The sequence below is a fragment of the Gracilinanus agilis genome, chromosome X (assembly GCF_016433145.1).
Source record: "Gracilinanus agilis isolate LMUSP501 chromosome X, AgileGrace, whole genome shotgun sequence".
Classification (NCBI taxonomy): Eukaryota; Metazoa; Chordata; class Mammalia; order Didelphimorphia; family Didelphidae; genus Gracilinanus; species Gracilinanus agilis.
The window spans coordinates 3,286,432-3,300,971 of NC_058136.1; the positions used below are offsets into that span (position 1 = coordinate 3,286,432).

General features: G+C 43.3%; 1 protein-coding gene across 1 annotated transcript in view; it reads right to left on the reverse strand.

Moving 5' to 3' along the window:
* The window catches only part of IL1RAPL2 (interleukin 1 receptor accessory protein like 2), a 550,737-nt gene that overhangs the window by 34,146 nt on the left and 502,051 nt on the right, over positions 1–14,540 (reverse strand). Inside the window, exons 6-7 of the mRNA XM_044682654.1 lie at positions 14,322–14,451; positions 2,166–2,311 (exon numbers count right to left, since the gene is read on the reverse strand). Coding sequence (XP_044538589.1) covers positions 2,166–2,311; positions 14,322–14,451 — 276 coding nt within the window. The remainder of the gene's footprint in view (positions 1–2,165; positions 2,312–14,321; positions 14,452–14,540) is intronic.

Below are 14,540 nucleotides of genomic sequence, written 5' to 3' on the forward strand. Positions count from 1 at the left end.
CCTCTTAATGCTCTCTTCCTCTCCTTCTTATAATAGTATTTATCCCCTCCCCTTCCCATGCCCTCTTTGTGTATAATAGAATATCCTATTTTTCTTATTTACTCAGATTTTTCTTGGTGTCCCCTACTATTCCCCCCTCTTTCCCACCCCCCATGTCATCTTAGACCATTTAGTATCCTATCCTCTCCCTATGAATTATTCTTCTGGTTGCTATAATAGTGAATATTATAATAGTGAATAGAGTTCACTACAGAGAATTATACATAGCATTTCTCCACATAGTAATACAGATAATTAGATCTTACTGAGGCCCTTAAAAAGGCAACTTTAAAAATTATGAGTTTTCTTTCTTTTCCCTCTGTTTCTTATTTACCTTTTCATGTTTCTCTTGATTTTTGTGGTTGGGTATCAAACTTTCCATTTAGTCCTGGTCTCTTTTGTGCAAAAACTTGGAAATCTTCAATTTTGTTGAATGCCCATACTTTCCCCTGGAAATATATAGTCAATTTTGATGGGTAGTTGATCTGTGGTTGCAGGCCCAGCTCTCTTGCCTTTCTGAATATCGTATTCCAAGCCTTGGGATGTTTTAGCATGGAGGCCACCAGATCCTGTGTTATCCTGATTGTTGCTCCTTGACATTTGAATTGTCTCTTTCTGGCTTCTTGTAAGATTTTTTTCTTTTACTTGAAAGCTCTTGAATTTGGCTATTATATTCCTAGGTGTTGTCTTTTCTGGGTCCAGTGTAGAGGGTGATCTATGGATCCTTTCAATGTCTATATTGCCCTCTTGTTGTAGGACTTCAGGGCAATTTTGCTGAATAATTTCTTTAAGTATGGAGTCCAACTTTCTATTAATTTCTACTTTTTCTGGAAGACCAATGATTCTCAAATTGTCTCTTCTAGACTGGTTTTCTTGGTCTGTCACTTTCTCATTGAGATATTTCATGTTTCCTTCTATTTTATCAGTCTTTTGACTTTGTTTTATTTGTTCTTGTTGTTTTGAGAGGTCATTGGCTTCTAATTGCTCAATTCTAGCCTTTAGGGACTGGTTTTCGTTTATAATCTTTTGGTTTTCCTTTTCAGTCTGGTCATTTCTGGTTTTCAGTTGACTTGCCTCACTTTCCAATTGTGAAATTCTGCCTTTTAAGCTGTTATTTTCTTGCCAGATCTCTTCCATCTTCCTCAACATCTCATTTTTGAACTCTTCTATAGCTTGTGACCAGTTTTCATTGTTTTGGGAAGGTTTGGATACTTGTTTGTCTTCCTCTGTTGTCTGAATTTTCTCTGTGTAAAAGTTGTCGAGTGTTCCAGAGTTTTTCTTGATAATCTTTTTCTTCTGGGGTTCTCGGCTTGCCATTGTTAGCCCTGCCCCTTTTCAGCTTTACCTTCACACTCAGGGTCTGCCTGCACTTTCTAAGTTCCCGAGAGCTCCGGTTTCCTTGTCCACGTGGTCAGGCCTCCTGGTAGTCCCCGGTCTGCCTCTCTGCCCGAAGCTCCTTTAGCAGTCTCAGGGGCTGCTTCCACAGCCGCACTACCGTCTTTACCAGGTCCTCACTCGAGGTCCCAGCCTGCATGCTGGAGATCTTTATTCACGCCTAGGGCACTGCCTTCACCCACGCAGACGCTCCGGAAAGTCCGTGTGCGCCCCCCAGCCACTTGGGGTCCCATGTCTTGCAGCTCTCAGGTTCAAGCCCTGGGGCTGCTAGTGATTTACTGGTTGCCCCAATCCTGTTTTCACTCTTGTGCGTTGGCCTTGGCACTGTGCGTGGTGTGGGGGGTGGGGGTGGAGGGGCTTCTTCCTCTCGTGTTTTAGTGAGAGCTGTTTCACCCCTTTATAGTGTGGAAATGGCCCAATTCTGCGTACCTTCAATGCTGCGCCCTGTTGTGGGGTTCCTTCGTTCATCTGGGTTCGTTTTTATGTCCCCTTGAGGTGTCCTATATGCTTCAGTTAGGAGAGATCGAGCAGCTGCTCCTTACTCTGCCACCATCTTAACCGGAAGTCCCCTAATAGCCCCCAAACACATCTCATGTACCTACTGTGTGTACCAGCTTCTCTGCTGACAAAAAAATGAGACAGTCTGTGCTTCCCAATGTACTGGGCCAAGGCTCAATTTTCCCTTAGCTTTAACTTGGTAGATGTGTAAATGCGATTCTAAAAATAAATACCTTTTTTACGTAACAGAATGCTCGCATATTTTCGTCCATTTCTGTTTTCCACATGGCAGGTGTAATTAGCCAGATCTGCCTCAACCACGGCATCGAAGGTCAGGATTAATTCCACCTCCTTTTCTCCGAGATGCTCTTTGAGAAGTCTAAAACAAAGATGGAATTCTTGGCTGAATGCATTTGTTAGGGTCATAAGCCTGGCCTTACAAAGATACAAGTTGTTACCTACACAGATAGCACATATACATTCCCAGGGGACCACCTATAGACTTGTTTGGAATGGGAATTGGGGCTTCTCCTGGAAAACATGGCAAGGCCCTCTTGTCCTGAAGATCAATTTGGAAAGGAAGGAAGTGAGGAATTCACATAGCAACAGGGTTGGTGCCAAATGGAGTGGAAAGAAGCACAAAAGCCTGGGCCCAGCATTTTAAGCCAAGCTTCTTTGGTACAGTGGAAAAGGTGTTGGATTTAAAGTCAAAAGACCTGGGTTAGAATTCTTACTTCTGTGACCTTATGTCCCAGCTTGAAATCTAGTACCTTGTGTGTTTCTGAGCGAGTCATTTTTCCTACCCTGCCCCTGTTTCTTGCTGGGTAAAATGAAAAAGTTGGACTAGATGGTCTCTGAGGTCCCTTCTAGCTCTAGACCTAGGATTCTATGTGTGGCATTGGGCAAGTCCCTTCCTGTTCCTGGGCCTCAGTTTCCTCTTCTGTGAAATCGGTTGGACTAGATGGCCTCTGAAGTCCCTCCTAGCTCTAAATCTCTGATTCTATCATCCTACCATGGTACTTTGGAAATATTGGGAAAGACTGCCAGAGACAGGACCAACCACATGGGATTGAGGTACATAACACTTGCCTCTAAGAATCATCCCAACTGAATTTCCCTAATTTTCCTCTATTTAACTTATTTCCTCAAGTTAATGTGCCTGGGCTCCAGGAATCTTTTGTTATAAAGCAAATACTGCTGGGAGACAGGAATCTGGTATCAATTTAGCCACTTAGCATGAATGGCTTTAGCAGCTCTTGAAAGGCAGTAAGAGCAGGAAGTCTCTATTGAAATCCTGCTTCTGATGTTTCCTACCTTTGGGACCTTAGACAAATCACTTAACTTCCCAGGGCCTCTGTTTCCCCCTCTCTAAAATGATGGGTTGGGTTAGACAGCCCCTGACCTCCAGTTCTAGGTCTAGGATCCTTTGTGGGCTTCTGTTTCCTCTTCTTGCAGCTCTAGATCTATGAGATGGAGGAAAGCAGGAGCATGACAGTGTTGCCCAGAGAGAGCAGGGTGCCATGGGAGGTAGGGGTGGGGAGTCATAAGGCAGCATGAGGTCACTGGATATCTGGGGGCAGACTTTGGGTGGAGTAAAGAGACAGGCAGGATATGGGAATGGGAACCTCTCCTGTTTCACCATTTTGTTTAGGTTTAGCTTCACCTGTGAATTTGGAACTTTTATTTAATGAACTCAAGTGTTTCATTCATCAAACCTTCATATTTTAGCTGAACAAGAGAGGTGAAAATTCCTGTTTTCTGTTATATACCCAGAGATGGCTTCTGAGGATGCTTTTGTCACTCAATGTTGGTTAGCATGAGGTCAAGCCTAGTCAGAGGCAGCATGATATAGTAGAGTAAGATCTAGGTTCAAATCCTACCTCTGGTGATGACTGGTTTTGTGGTCCTGGCCAAGTTTTATCTCTCTGGGGGCAGCTCCCTCCCTGGAACACAGGGATCATAATATTTGACCAATAAAAGTGTAAGTCAAGTGTTGATTGATTTCAGTGAAGGGGCTTTCCTTACCTGGGAGTTCCCTACATCAGTGAAATCATAGGATTGATGAGATTGATCCAAAAACCCCACACAAAAACCTGTAGCACCAGTCTCAGAAGACTACTTTGGCAAAAGTACTGTAGAAACAAAAATTACTATTTGTGAAAAGGACCCCAGGTTAAGAAAGACCCGAGTTCTAGTCTTGGTTGAATCATTTACAAGGAATGTGATTTTGGCAGATTACTCACCACAGCTGTGCCTCTATAAATTGAGGAAAATAATAGCTCCCTTACTGACCCAAAGGCTGCTGTGAGGATCTGGGGAGATAACTTAGTCATCCCTTGATTATCTGTCGACAGATAATTCAGCAATTTTGTCTTCCAGGGCATTTTCTCAGACCTGCTCCGTTCTTCTCTCCTCAAGGGGTCCAGTCCCATTTTAGCAAGGAAGCCTTTGGCAATCCCAATACTTAGTTGCCCTTCTAGCTTCAAGAAAACTTCCAGAGGACAGATCCATTATAGTGAGCCCTTTGTATTGGATGGTCCCCAATGTGGGAGGGTAAGATGTAGAAAACAGATGGCTCTACCTTGTCTTAGTTTTTCACTTTGTTATGAACTGCCAGGTTGTGGGAGATGCCCATCTGAGCCAAGCACCCACAGTGCAATTAGGGACACAGCTACCTCCTAAAGCAGAGTTTCTTATCCTGGGGTCCATGCACTTTAAGCACTATTTTGATAACTATTTAAATATAATTGGATTTTGGGGTAATTTCATGTGTTTTATCTTATACATTTAAAAACACAATTCTGAAAAGGTCTATAGCCATGTTGGTAAACCTATGGCATATGTGCTAGGGGGAGCTGCTTCCTTCCCCCTCTCCACATGTACCTGAGGATATTTCTCACATGACACACTCCTCTACCCAGCAGAGCCAATGGGAATGCTTCCTCCTTCCCGTTTGGGGTAAGGCAGTGAGCTCACATGCAGCAGTTTGGGCACTTGGTTTCTAAAATGTTTGCCATCACTGGTCTATAGGCTTCACTAGACTGTCAAAGGGATCCAGGACACATAAAACATTAACAGGGGATTTAAAAGTCAAACAGAAAAAAATTTAGTATTAGCTGCCTCTGGTTCCTTCTAATATTATGGAAAATCACAAGTTGCCCATTCCCCAAGGAAGCTTGCTTTCTCATCTTGCCTCCCACATTCATGGAGTTCTCTGCTTTCTGATCAGCTCTGGAGAGATTTTTCCCCATCCCCCAATTCTGTCCAAGGAACAACTAGAACTTTCTCCTGATAAAAGTTCCCATCTGTACCCTAGTTGCTATTTCCTCCCCCTTCCCCATTGCTCCTCTGTGGCCTCCTTCCTGGGCAGCTCCATCCACCCCTTGGGCATCCCTCTCAGGAATAGCAGTGTTTATTCACTGGAGCTCCTCAGACCCCACAAACCCAGTTAGACTGGATGCTTCACTCCTAGGGTGGCCTCTGCCTTCGCCAGGCACAGAGACACAAGGCCGTGGCCTGTCCCCCATACACAGGCTTTCATTCTTCGTGTCTAAGGCCGTTTCCAAAATAGATCTTCAGAGGCTGCTGAGAGAATCTGGGGAGAGGATTTGAAAAATTGCCCTTGGATCATCTATTAATATAGATGATGTGTATTAATAATCAGCTATGGAAAATTTGGAGGGAGGGAATTACTTACTTCTCTGGGAGTAAATAGTAAGGTGGCCTTTTCTGGTTGTAAATCACTCTTCAGAAGAGTCAGGCAACTGCCTGGCAAGTAAATATCAGCCAATCAAAATATTTATAATTATATAGATGTATATATATATATGCATATATATTAAGAGAGAGATAGACAAATACCCCCTATTGTGTGGCCAGCCACTGCCCCGAGAGGTTTATAGCCCGGCCAGGGGGCCAGATTGAATGTATATTGAAAATTTCGAGAGTAATATAGATAGTATGGAACCAATTTTAGACTGGACAGTATTGGAATGGGAGCTTGATGAAGGAAAGGGGGAGGAGGCTGGAAGCATACCTTGAACAAATATGGGTGGATGTAGATAGACAAAGGCCAAGGCCAGGTGAGGTGTTGGGAGGTGGTGAGGAGTATATTGGAATGAACAAAGCCTCAAAGAGGAATTGGGAGAACCAACTTGAGGAACACAGAGGATCCTGAGAAGCAGTAGGGTGGCATTTATAATGTCAGTTACTGGTGATTTCACTCTGAGGACTAATGTCTACAATAAGTCTGGTATACCACTGAATGCTATTTAATTAAGATAAATGAAAATCATTAAATTAGATAAGAAAAGTCATTCTTAGTAAGGGATAATTATACCCACGGATGAGAGAATGTGTATGTGCATATTTAATAAATGTTTATTATGTGTAATTATATATTGACACATGCACAGACACACCAATATACACATAGGTACAAAACTTCATCTATGCAATCTCTAGCCCTGTTTTATCATTAATATAAGGAACTCTTGAATAAGGAAAGTCCCTTTGGAACTTCATTTCAATCTCTACTTTTGGGGTGGCCTGGAGCCCTAAGAAGTTAAGAGGTTTAGTGCCCAGGTTAAGTGTGCCCAGGGTCACTGTAATAGTTAAAAAAGGTCATCAAATTGTAATAATTAAAATTAAATTATGAGGCTGCTAGTAGCTTTATTATTTGAAAGTAGTGATAATAAAGAAAGGGAAATGTAGGAAAGAGGTGGAAAGCAGTTTAGCTAAATACCCTAATTGCTGTGCTAATGGAATGAAGCTCATTACCAACAAAGGCTCCTTCAGGTCCAATCTCCAGTCAGAAGTATACAAGAATCTCTTCAGCAAGAGTCACCAGCATAGGAGCATCTCTAGCAAGAGTGTCACCAACTCAAAAATGTCTCTCTAGACCTCTGGTCACGCCTTTATAAGCCTTTATAAGTTTTCTCCTCCCACTAGCTCTCCCATGTCACATCTCAGGAACCAATCATAGTTCCTTAATTTGCCTGGTACCACCCAGGGGGGCAGTGCCTGTGGGATCAATTTCCTGTCTCTGAGGGTGTGTCTGTACTTGCACATCAATGGTAAAGGATCTTCAAGTTCCTGATTGATTACATCAAAGAAAACAATGGGAGGGTAATTCCCTTTTCACATCACCCAGACAGTCTGTCTCAGAGGCTGAACTTGAACTCAGAGCTTCCCACTTTGGAAATGGCCATTTTATTCACTATAACTTCCATCCTTTAACTGTCATCCAGGCTATGGCACAAGGCCATTCTAATTAATGAAAATCTATACTGGGCTTAGCGCTGTGCTCATCAAGCCAATTTTCTGTCCCAACGTATTTTCCCATCCCTTTGAATGAGCACTTTATGCTATTTAGCTGTAGCCATGCAAGTAGAGAGTGAAAAAGAAAATGTTTCATGGAGCGGACAATTCCCATCTGCTTTCAAGGCGTGCTGGAGGTACCTGACTAACTGCCTCCTCAGGAGCTTGCGAAGGTGCTCTGGGATTGCTAGGAGGTCTGGTTTACCAAGCTGAGCAATTCCAGTGTGGGTCTCTGACAGCCCCAGCTCTCTCTCTAATGCCTGAGCAATGTCCACTAAGCAACATCCACCATTGTTGGTGTCATCAAAAAGCCCTATCTCTGCGTGCCAAGCACCACACCAGCAGTTACCCAAATGGGCTCCCAGAGACTTAGAACCTGAAGCAAATAGTGCTGAGGAGGGCTAAGTGAGGAAGGAGCCTTCTGGGCATGAGGGAATACAAATGCTGGGGGTACTGGGCCCTTCCGAGGAATGGAAGACCCTGTTTCATTACAAAGAAAATTCCTTCTGTTTTCTCTAGTTGTTGAAACTGATTCTAGTGTCTGAGCCCCTGTTTCTCCCTTAGTTAACAGCCTAATTAATGAAGAGAAGTGAATTCAGGAGCTCGAATTTAATGAAAAGTATCTGGGATTGAAGTCAGGAGACCTAAGGTTCAGGCCTGGCTCTGCTATCCATTTACTGTATGACCTTGGACAAATCATTTCCTTTCACTGGGGCTCCATTTTTCTCCCTGTGCATAATGTGAGGCTTGGACTAGAAGTCCAAGGGGGACCCTTGGACTAGAAACATTGTTTCTCCCAGGGATCAATAAATGTCTGGGACTTCTAGAAGGAATGAAAGATGGAACCCAAGAAATCCCTTGGAAGTTTGCTTTTACTGCTGATTTTATTGGATTTATTTCAAAAAGTGGAAGTAAGCAAAAGAAGGCAGCAGGGGATAATGGGAAGGACTGTGAACTGGGAAATGGAAGCTCTGGAGATGGAGGAATCCTAGCTCAGGTACCAAACTATCTGAGAGATGAGGCCATCCCTCCTTTCTGGTTTCTGTGGGAGCAAGAGAATGGGAGTAAGAAGTGGTGGTGACAGGATTATGGCAGTAACAACCACATAGATGTATTAGATATGTCCTTGCCCTTTAGTAGCTGACCTTACAAGATGGATAATGATGAAAATGGTCCTAGACAGGAGGAGGAAGGAAAGGGAAGGGAAGGGAAGGCAAGAAGTCATCATTCATTGATTCATTAATTTATTTACTTCTGTCTTAGAATTGATATTAAGTATTTGGTTACAAGCAGAAGAGTGATAAGGGTTAGGCAATGGGGGTTAAGTGACTTGCCCAGGGTCACATAGCTGGGAAGTATCTGAGGCCAGATTGGAACCTGGGACCTCCCCTCTCTAAGCATGCTAATGGTTTTGCTCTGTTCCGGTCTGGCATCAGGAAGCCAGCCTGCCCTACTGATAGAGTGATTTGTAGAGGGAGACTGAGAATAAAAAAAATGTCTCTGCCTGGCCAAGTAGATGCTGTGACATTTTTTATTTACTGGCCTCCTTTGACAATCAGGTGCAATTCAACCCTGGAGGCAGGCTCAAGGCCTAATATTATTTCATATTCTTTCGGAGGACTGGTTTACTTTCCAGGACAATTTTATTAGCACTACAGAGTACTCACATAGGCTCAGCCCCCCCCCCAACTTCCAGCCACTGGTAAGATGAGTGAAAAGGAAGCTGTGGCCAAGGAGTAGCCTTGGGATCCTCATCCTGGGCTTTGGGAGCCTTCATCAAGGGCACTCCCTGGCTTTGAGATGTGCCCTCCTTGGCTCCACCAAATTGCTCCTGTTAAGCTCTGGCACATATACTATAGGAGTGAGTGCCCTCTCTGCCTGCCAGTACGCCCACTGAGTCCTTGCCAAATAGCAGTTTAACTTTCTGGCCTCAACAGATGGATGCTAATGGGCTCAGGGAAGCCAGTGAGCACAACTTGATGTCCTATTCACAGCCTCTAAAGTAAGAGGCCAAACTCAATCCTCAAAGCCCTAAAAGGGAACTAGGAGGGTCTTGGGCAAACAGCTTTTGTGGCATGGGGAAAAAGTGGTGAACTTGGGACTTGAAATCAATTCATGACTTTGCCTCTCACTACCTGTATGATCTGGGTCAAGTGATTTTACCTCTCCTGGCCTCAGTTTCCTCATCTGTAAAATGTAGGGGTTTGGACTAGATGACCACCGAAGGCCTTTACAGATCAGATCTATAATCCTATGTGTGCCCTGGGACAAATCGCTTCATTTCTCTATGCCTCAGTTTGCCCCTCTGTAAAATGAGGAGGTTAGACTAGATGGCTTCAACAGTCTCTTCAAGTTTTAATCTCTAATCCTCAGTGAATGTAGCCAGGGTCAATGACTGGGAAGGTTCTGATGAAACTGTACAGTCCAGTAGCCCAGTCCCACAATCCCTTCTTTTCCGTTTGGAGTTGTGTAGAAAGGATACATCATTTTCTGCTTGAAATGTTAAGATGCTAACCCAGAGCTTGTGAGCTTTGGCACTACAGTGTGTGTTCAGGATGTAGCAGAGGGCATAGTGACCAATGAGAGGCATATTGACATCACATGAGAGTTCCCAAAGCCTGGCATACTCTCAGCCTATTTGCTGGGTGAACTGTAAGATAACAACTGAATAGGGAGGGAGTACTGTCTGCAGACTGTTACCTTCTCCACTCAAGCCTTCTTTCCCCAGGCAAACTAGGCTGAAAGCCATGTTTTTCTGAGGAGAAATATAGAACTAAAAAAAGTGGCAATACCTTCTGTTACTTGAGAAAGTAGAAGCCTGCTGGGTTGAACTTAGGAGGCAATATAGTATAGTGGAATCAAGAGATCCTGGGTCTTAATCCTGCCTCATAGACTTACTAGATGTATATCTTAGGACAAGTCAATGAGCCATTCTGGGCCTCAGTTTCCTCATATGTAGAATGAGGAGATTGTACTTAGTAGTCTCCTAGGTCCTTTTGAGCTCTAAATTTGGTCCTATGATAGATAGCCTGCCTTCAACCAGTGAAGGGAAGGATCCCATACACCTCTGATTTCTTTTGGTTCTGAGACCTATACTTTGGGTAGAGTATTTCTAGGAGCCTTTGGACATTGGGTTGGCATGTTATCCTACTCCGTTGGCTTTCCAGAGACCTAGAAAAGATCCTTGGCAACCTAGAATCACAATCGTGATCATTTTCCCCCTTCCTATTTAAAAGAGTTTACCAAGATGAGACTATTGACTGCTCCTAGTCAATGATCTCACAGCCCAGAATGTCAAGTAGCCCCATGTGCCTTTTTCTATTGTTTCACTAATGTCCCAAATACCCAAGAACATTTATCCAACGAGAAAGATCAGCTGGCATGAAGGTCTGCTAATGTGTCATTGGCTTAATAAAGACCATAGATAGAAAGAGAATAGGTTGTGATATTTTTTAAAAGGACAAAAAATAAACCAATTCATATTAGCCTCGGGAGAGGAAATTGAGAGAGATGAGATTTGGTGATGAAAAATTATTCTGTTATTAGCATATTTGGCCATCCAAGTACAAAGGTTTGAATTCTAAGACATGACAGCAAAATGAATAAATTGCCTCAGGTTCTATGCCCAATTAAACTGGAATATGGAGGGTGTCCCTTCTTATGGACAAAGATGGTACTAGGGCCAAAATTTTGTGGCACCTTTCTAATAGCGTAGCTGGGGTCACAGTCTTTGCTCCATTTCTCACATCTCCATCTGTTAGATTGTTGGCCAGGGTCTGGTCTATAAGTGATTGGCCATTGACCAAGGAATCATTCCATATAGCCTTTCCTGGTTCGTACTATGAAATTTAGAAATGTCCTTTAAAGCATTAACAAGGTAAAAAAAGGAAAGCTCCATGAGTAAAGGTTGATGGATGTGGTCACTGCTAACTTAATGGTTTTGTGAGAAGCTTCCCTTTCCTGATTATCTCTATAGCATTTTCTCAGCCCTCAATCTCCTTGACATCGCTGCAGTATTTAACACTCCTTAAACTTTTTTCCTTCTGTGTATTCTTTGATGCTACAATATTTTGCTTGTCCTGTATGACAGTTCTTTCTTTGTTCCTGTCATTCATTTCTTTTTTTTTTGGCTTTCTTTTAGCCCCTTCTCAGTCTTCTGCTCTACTCTGTCTTGTAGACTTCATTAGTCCTAGGTTGCCAGTTGTCTGCTTGGTCATGAAATTCAACAAGAGATAAAACCAGACTTCTCTTCTTCCCAAAACAGTTTTCCATCCCAACTCTCCTAGAGCCACATTGGCAAACTCATGGCACATGTGCCAGACTATGCTGGAGGGGTCTATTCCCCTCCCTCTTTCCATCACACCTGAAGACATTTCTCCATCATCTGCTCCTCTGCCCAGCAGTCTAATGGGAGCACTTCCTCCCTCCCCTGTCTGGTTTAAGGCAAGGGCTCACATGTGGTGTGAGGAGTATAGTTTGGGCACTTGGCCTCTAAAAGGTTTGCTATTGCTGGCCTAGATAATTGTCATTCTACCAATGACTTAGGTTCATGACTTCAGAATTACCCCCGACTTATCCCTCTCCTTCACCCCTTATAGGCTATAAATTACCAGCTTATAGGCTATACATTTTTAGCTTTCTTAATCACTCCATTGAAGTGAGTGCAGTGGGCACAGCCTAGAGTTGGCAAGACCCAAATTTAAATCTGGTCTCAGGCACTTGCTAGCTGTCTCTTAATCACTCTGAGTCTTAGTTTGCTCACCCATAAAACTGATATAATAATACTTCCCTCTCAGGGTTGTTGTGGAGGATCAAGATGAGACAAGATTTGTAAAGCACTTAGCACAGTGCCTGGCATGTAATGAATGCTTGTTTCTACCATTCCTTCTCCCAACATCTTATTTTAGGACTTGATCAGCCCATTCATAGATTATTGCAATATTTCAGTCCTTAAGCCTTGGAAGACCTCTGTGGTCCAAGCCATTCTTTATTTGACCATAGGATGACTCGCCCTAAGACACTGCTTTTGTTATCTCACTCTACTGGTCAAAAACCTTCCATAGCTCTTAGGATTATTTGGATGAAATTCCCCACATTGGCCTTCTCATTTAATGCTCTCTCTACCAGATCAGGTTATTTTGCTCATGCCAACACCCTCCCACCCACCCCCAACTAGGAATGCCTTCCTCTTACCCTTTTGTCTATTCAAATTCTACATATCTCTCAAGCCCTTGGAGGTGACCCACCTCCTTCAGCCTTCAATGATATCTTCCTCTTCCTCATAGTAATAGCAGCAGCAGTAGTAGAGCATATTTACATAGCATTTTAAGGTCTGCAAAGTGATTTGCAAGTATTATCCCATTTGCTCCTCATAATAATTCTGGTAGCTGGGTGCTATTATTATCCCTATTTTACAGATGAGGAAATTGAGGTCGAGAGAAGTTTAATAACTTGTCAGGGGTCACACAACCAGTAAGTCTCTGAGGCAGACTGGATTTACTGGAGTTTATCTGATTCCAGGTCCAGTTCTCTATATCTTGTGCAGCATTGTTTCCTTGACAAGTTGTGCTGATTTGTATGGGTGGTGGGAATTTCTACCCAGAGAGCTCTTCATGCTGCTGAGACCTGCCCCCTCCCCTTTTCAAATGATAACATGGAACTTGAGCTCATCCCCTTCTCACCAGTCTGATATCCTAACTTTTACCCTAACCAGCTTCAATTACTAGGCCCAAAGGAATGAGACTTATTATGCTGAGAAATGCAAAAATAAGGACAGCTTGATGGGGCATGTCCTCATGCAAGTGAAGGAAGGAATACAGGGTTGAAAGGAGTGTCTCGGTTGTTAGTAGAGACAAGCATTCTACGTAGGAGTTGGAAGGAGTCTAATATGTTAGCACTCTGCCTCAGGGCATATGTATTGGAGGTAGGAGGCTTAGGGATTCTGGTAGGCAGTGGTTAGGGTCTGGGTAACAGGTCTTGTGTCTTTGATATTATGACCTCTCAACTAGGCAGCCCAGGAGAATGCCTTTGGACCCAGTACAGTAGTATCTCTTGAAGGTCTGATTGGTTCCAGTGGAAGATCACTGATGAGGATATAAGCATCTTGGCGTCATCAGAGATACCACAATTTGTTCAGTCATGCCCCAATCGAAGGGCATCCCCCCATTTTCCAATTTTTTGCCACCACAAAGAGCACGGCTATAAATATTTTTGTACAAGTCTTTTTCCTTATGATCTCTTTGGGGTATAAACTCAGCAGTGGTATGGCTGGTTCAAAGGGCAGATAGTCTTTTAAAGCCCTTTAGGCATAGTTCCAAATTGCCATCCAGAATGGTTGGATCCATTACAACTCCACCAGCAATGCATTAATGTCCCAATTTTGCCACATCCCCTCCAACATTTATTACTTTCCTTTGCTGTCATGTTAGCCAATCTGCTAGGTGTGAGGTGGCACCTCAGAGTTGTTTTGATTTGCATTTCTCTATAAGAGATTTAGAACACTTTTCCATGTGCTTATTGATAGTTTTGATTTCTTTATCTGAAAATTGCCTGTTCATGTCCTTGAAGGTCCTTTCTGTTTCTAAGCCTAAAAACTCTTTAAGACAGAGGATATGCTTGAGAGAAACTGGCTTTGTGATATATGGGAAGAAAAGGAAGTTATGGTTGGGTATTGGAGGGAAAACAGTTCTTTTGGCAGCATACAGAGACCGCCTCTCCTCAAAAGTGACTGGGTACCGCCTCCATTTCTCACTGTGGAGGGAAACACTCAGGTCAAAGACTTGTCCTTTGGGTAGAGTTGTAGAAGTAGTCAAGAGTCCATTGGAAAGAGTCCAGTAATTTGGGCACCAAGAGATGCCCGTGACCTGCTGGGTAGAAGATGGCCCACCCTGGTGCCATGCACAGATAGCTTCGGCACATGAGCCAACCTGAAGAGATTAGTGTCAGAGATCTCTGGAAGGGACTCAGGTCCCCATGAGCTCCTTAGAATCTGTCAGGACAGAGATAAGGCATAATTTCATTCCCTTACTAGTCCCCATGACACAGACACACCAACAATTCTAGTCAGGTACCTGATTTCACCTTCTCTGATGTGGCCTGCCAGCTCTTCAATAAATTTCTCTCCTTTCATCCAGTAGATCATTGGCCCTGACTCACCACTGAATCCAAAGAAGGCTTTGCATGGGATGTTGAGAGGCTTACCTGAGGACGAGAGTGAGGGAGGAAAAGAGACAGGAAGAAAGAAATGGCTTTTGATTATTACTGACAAATAAGACAGGAAAGGATTGCTC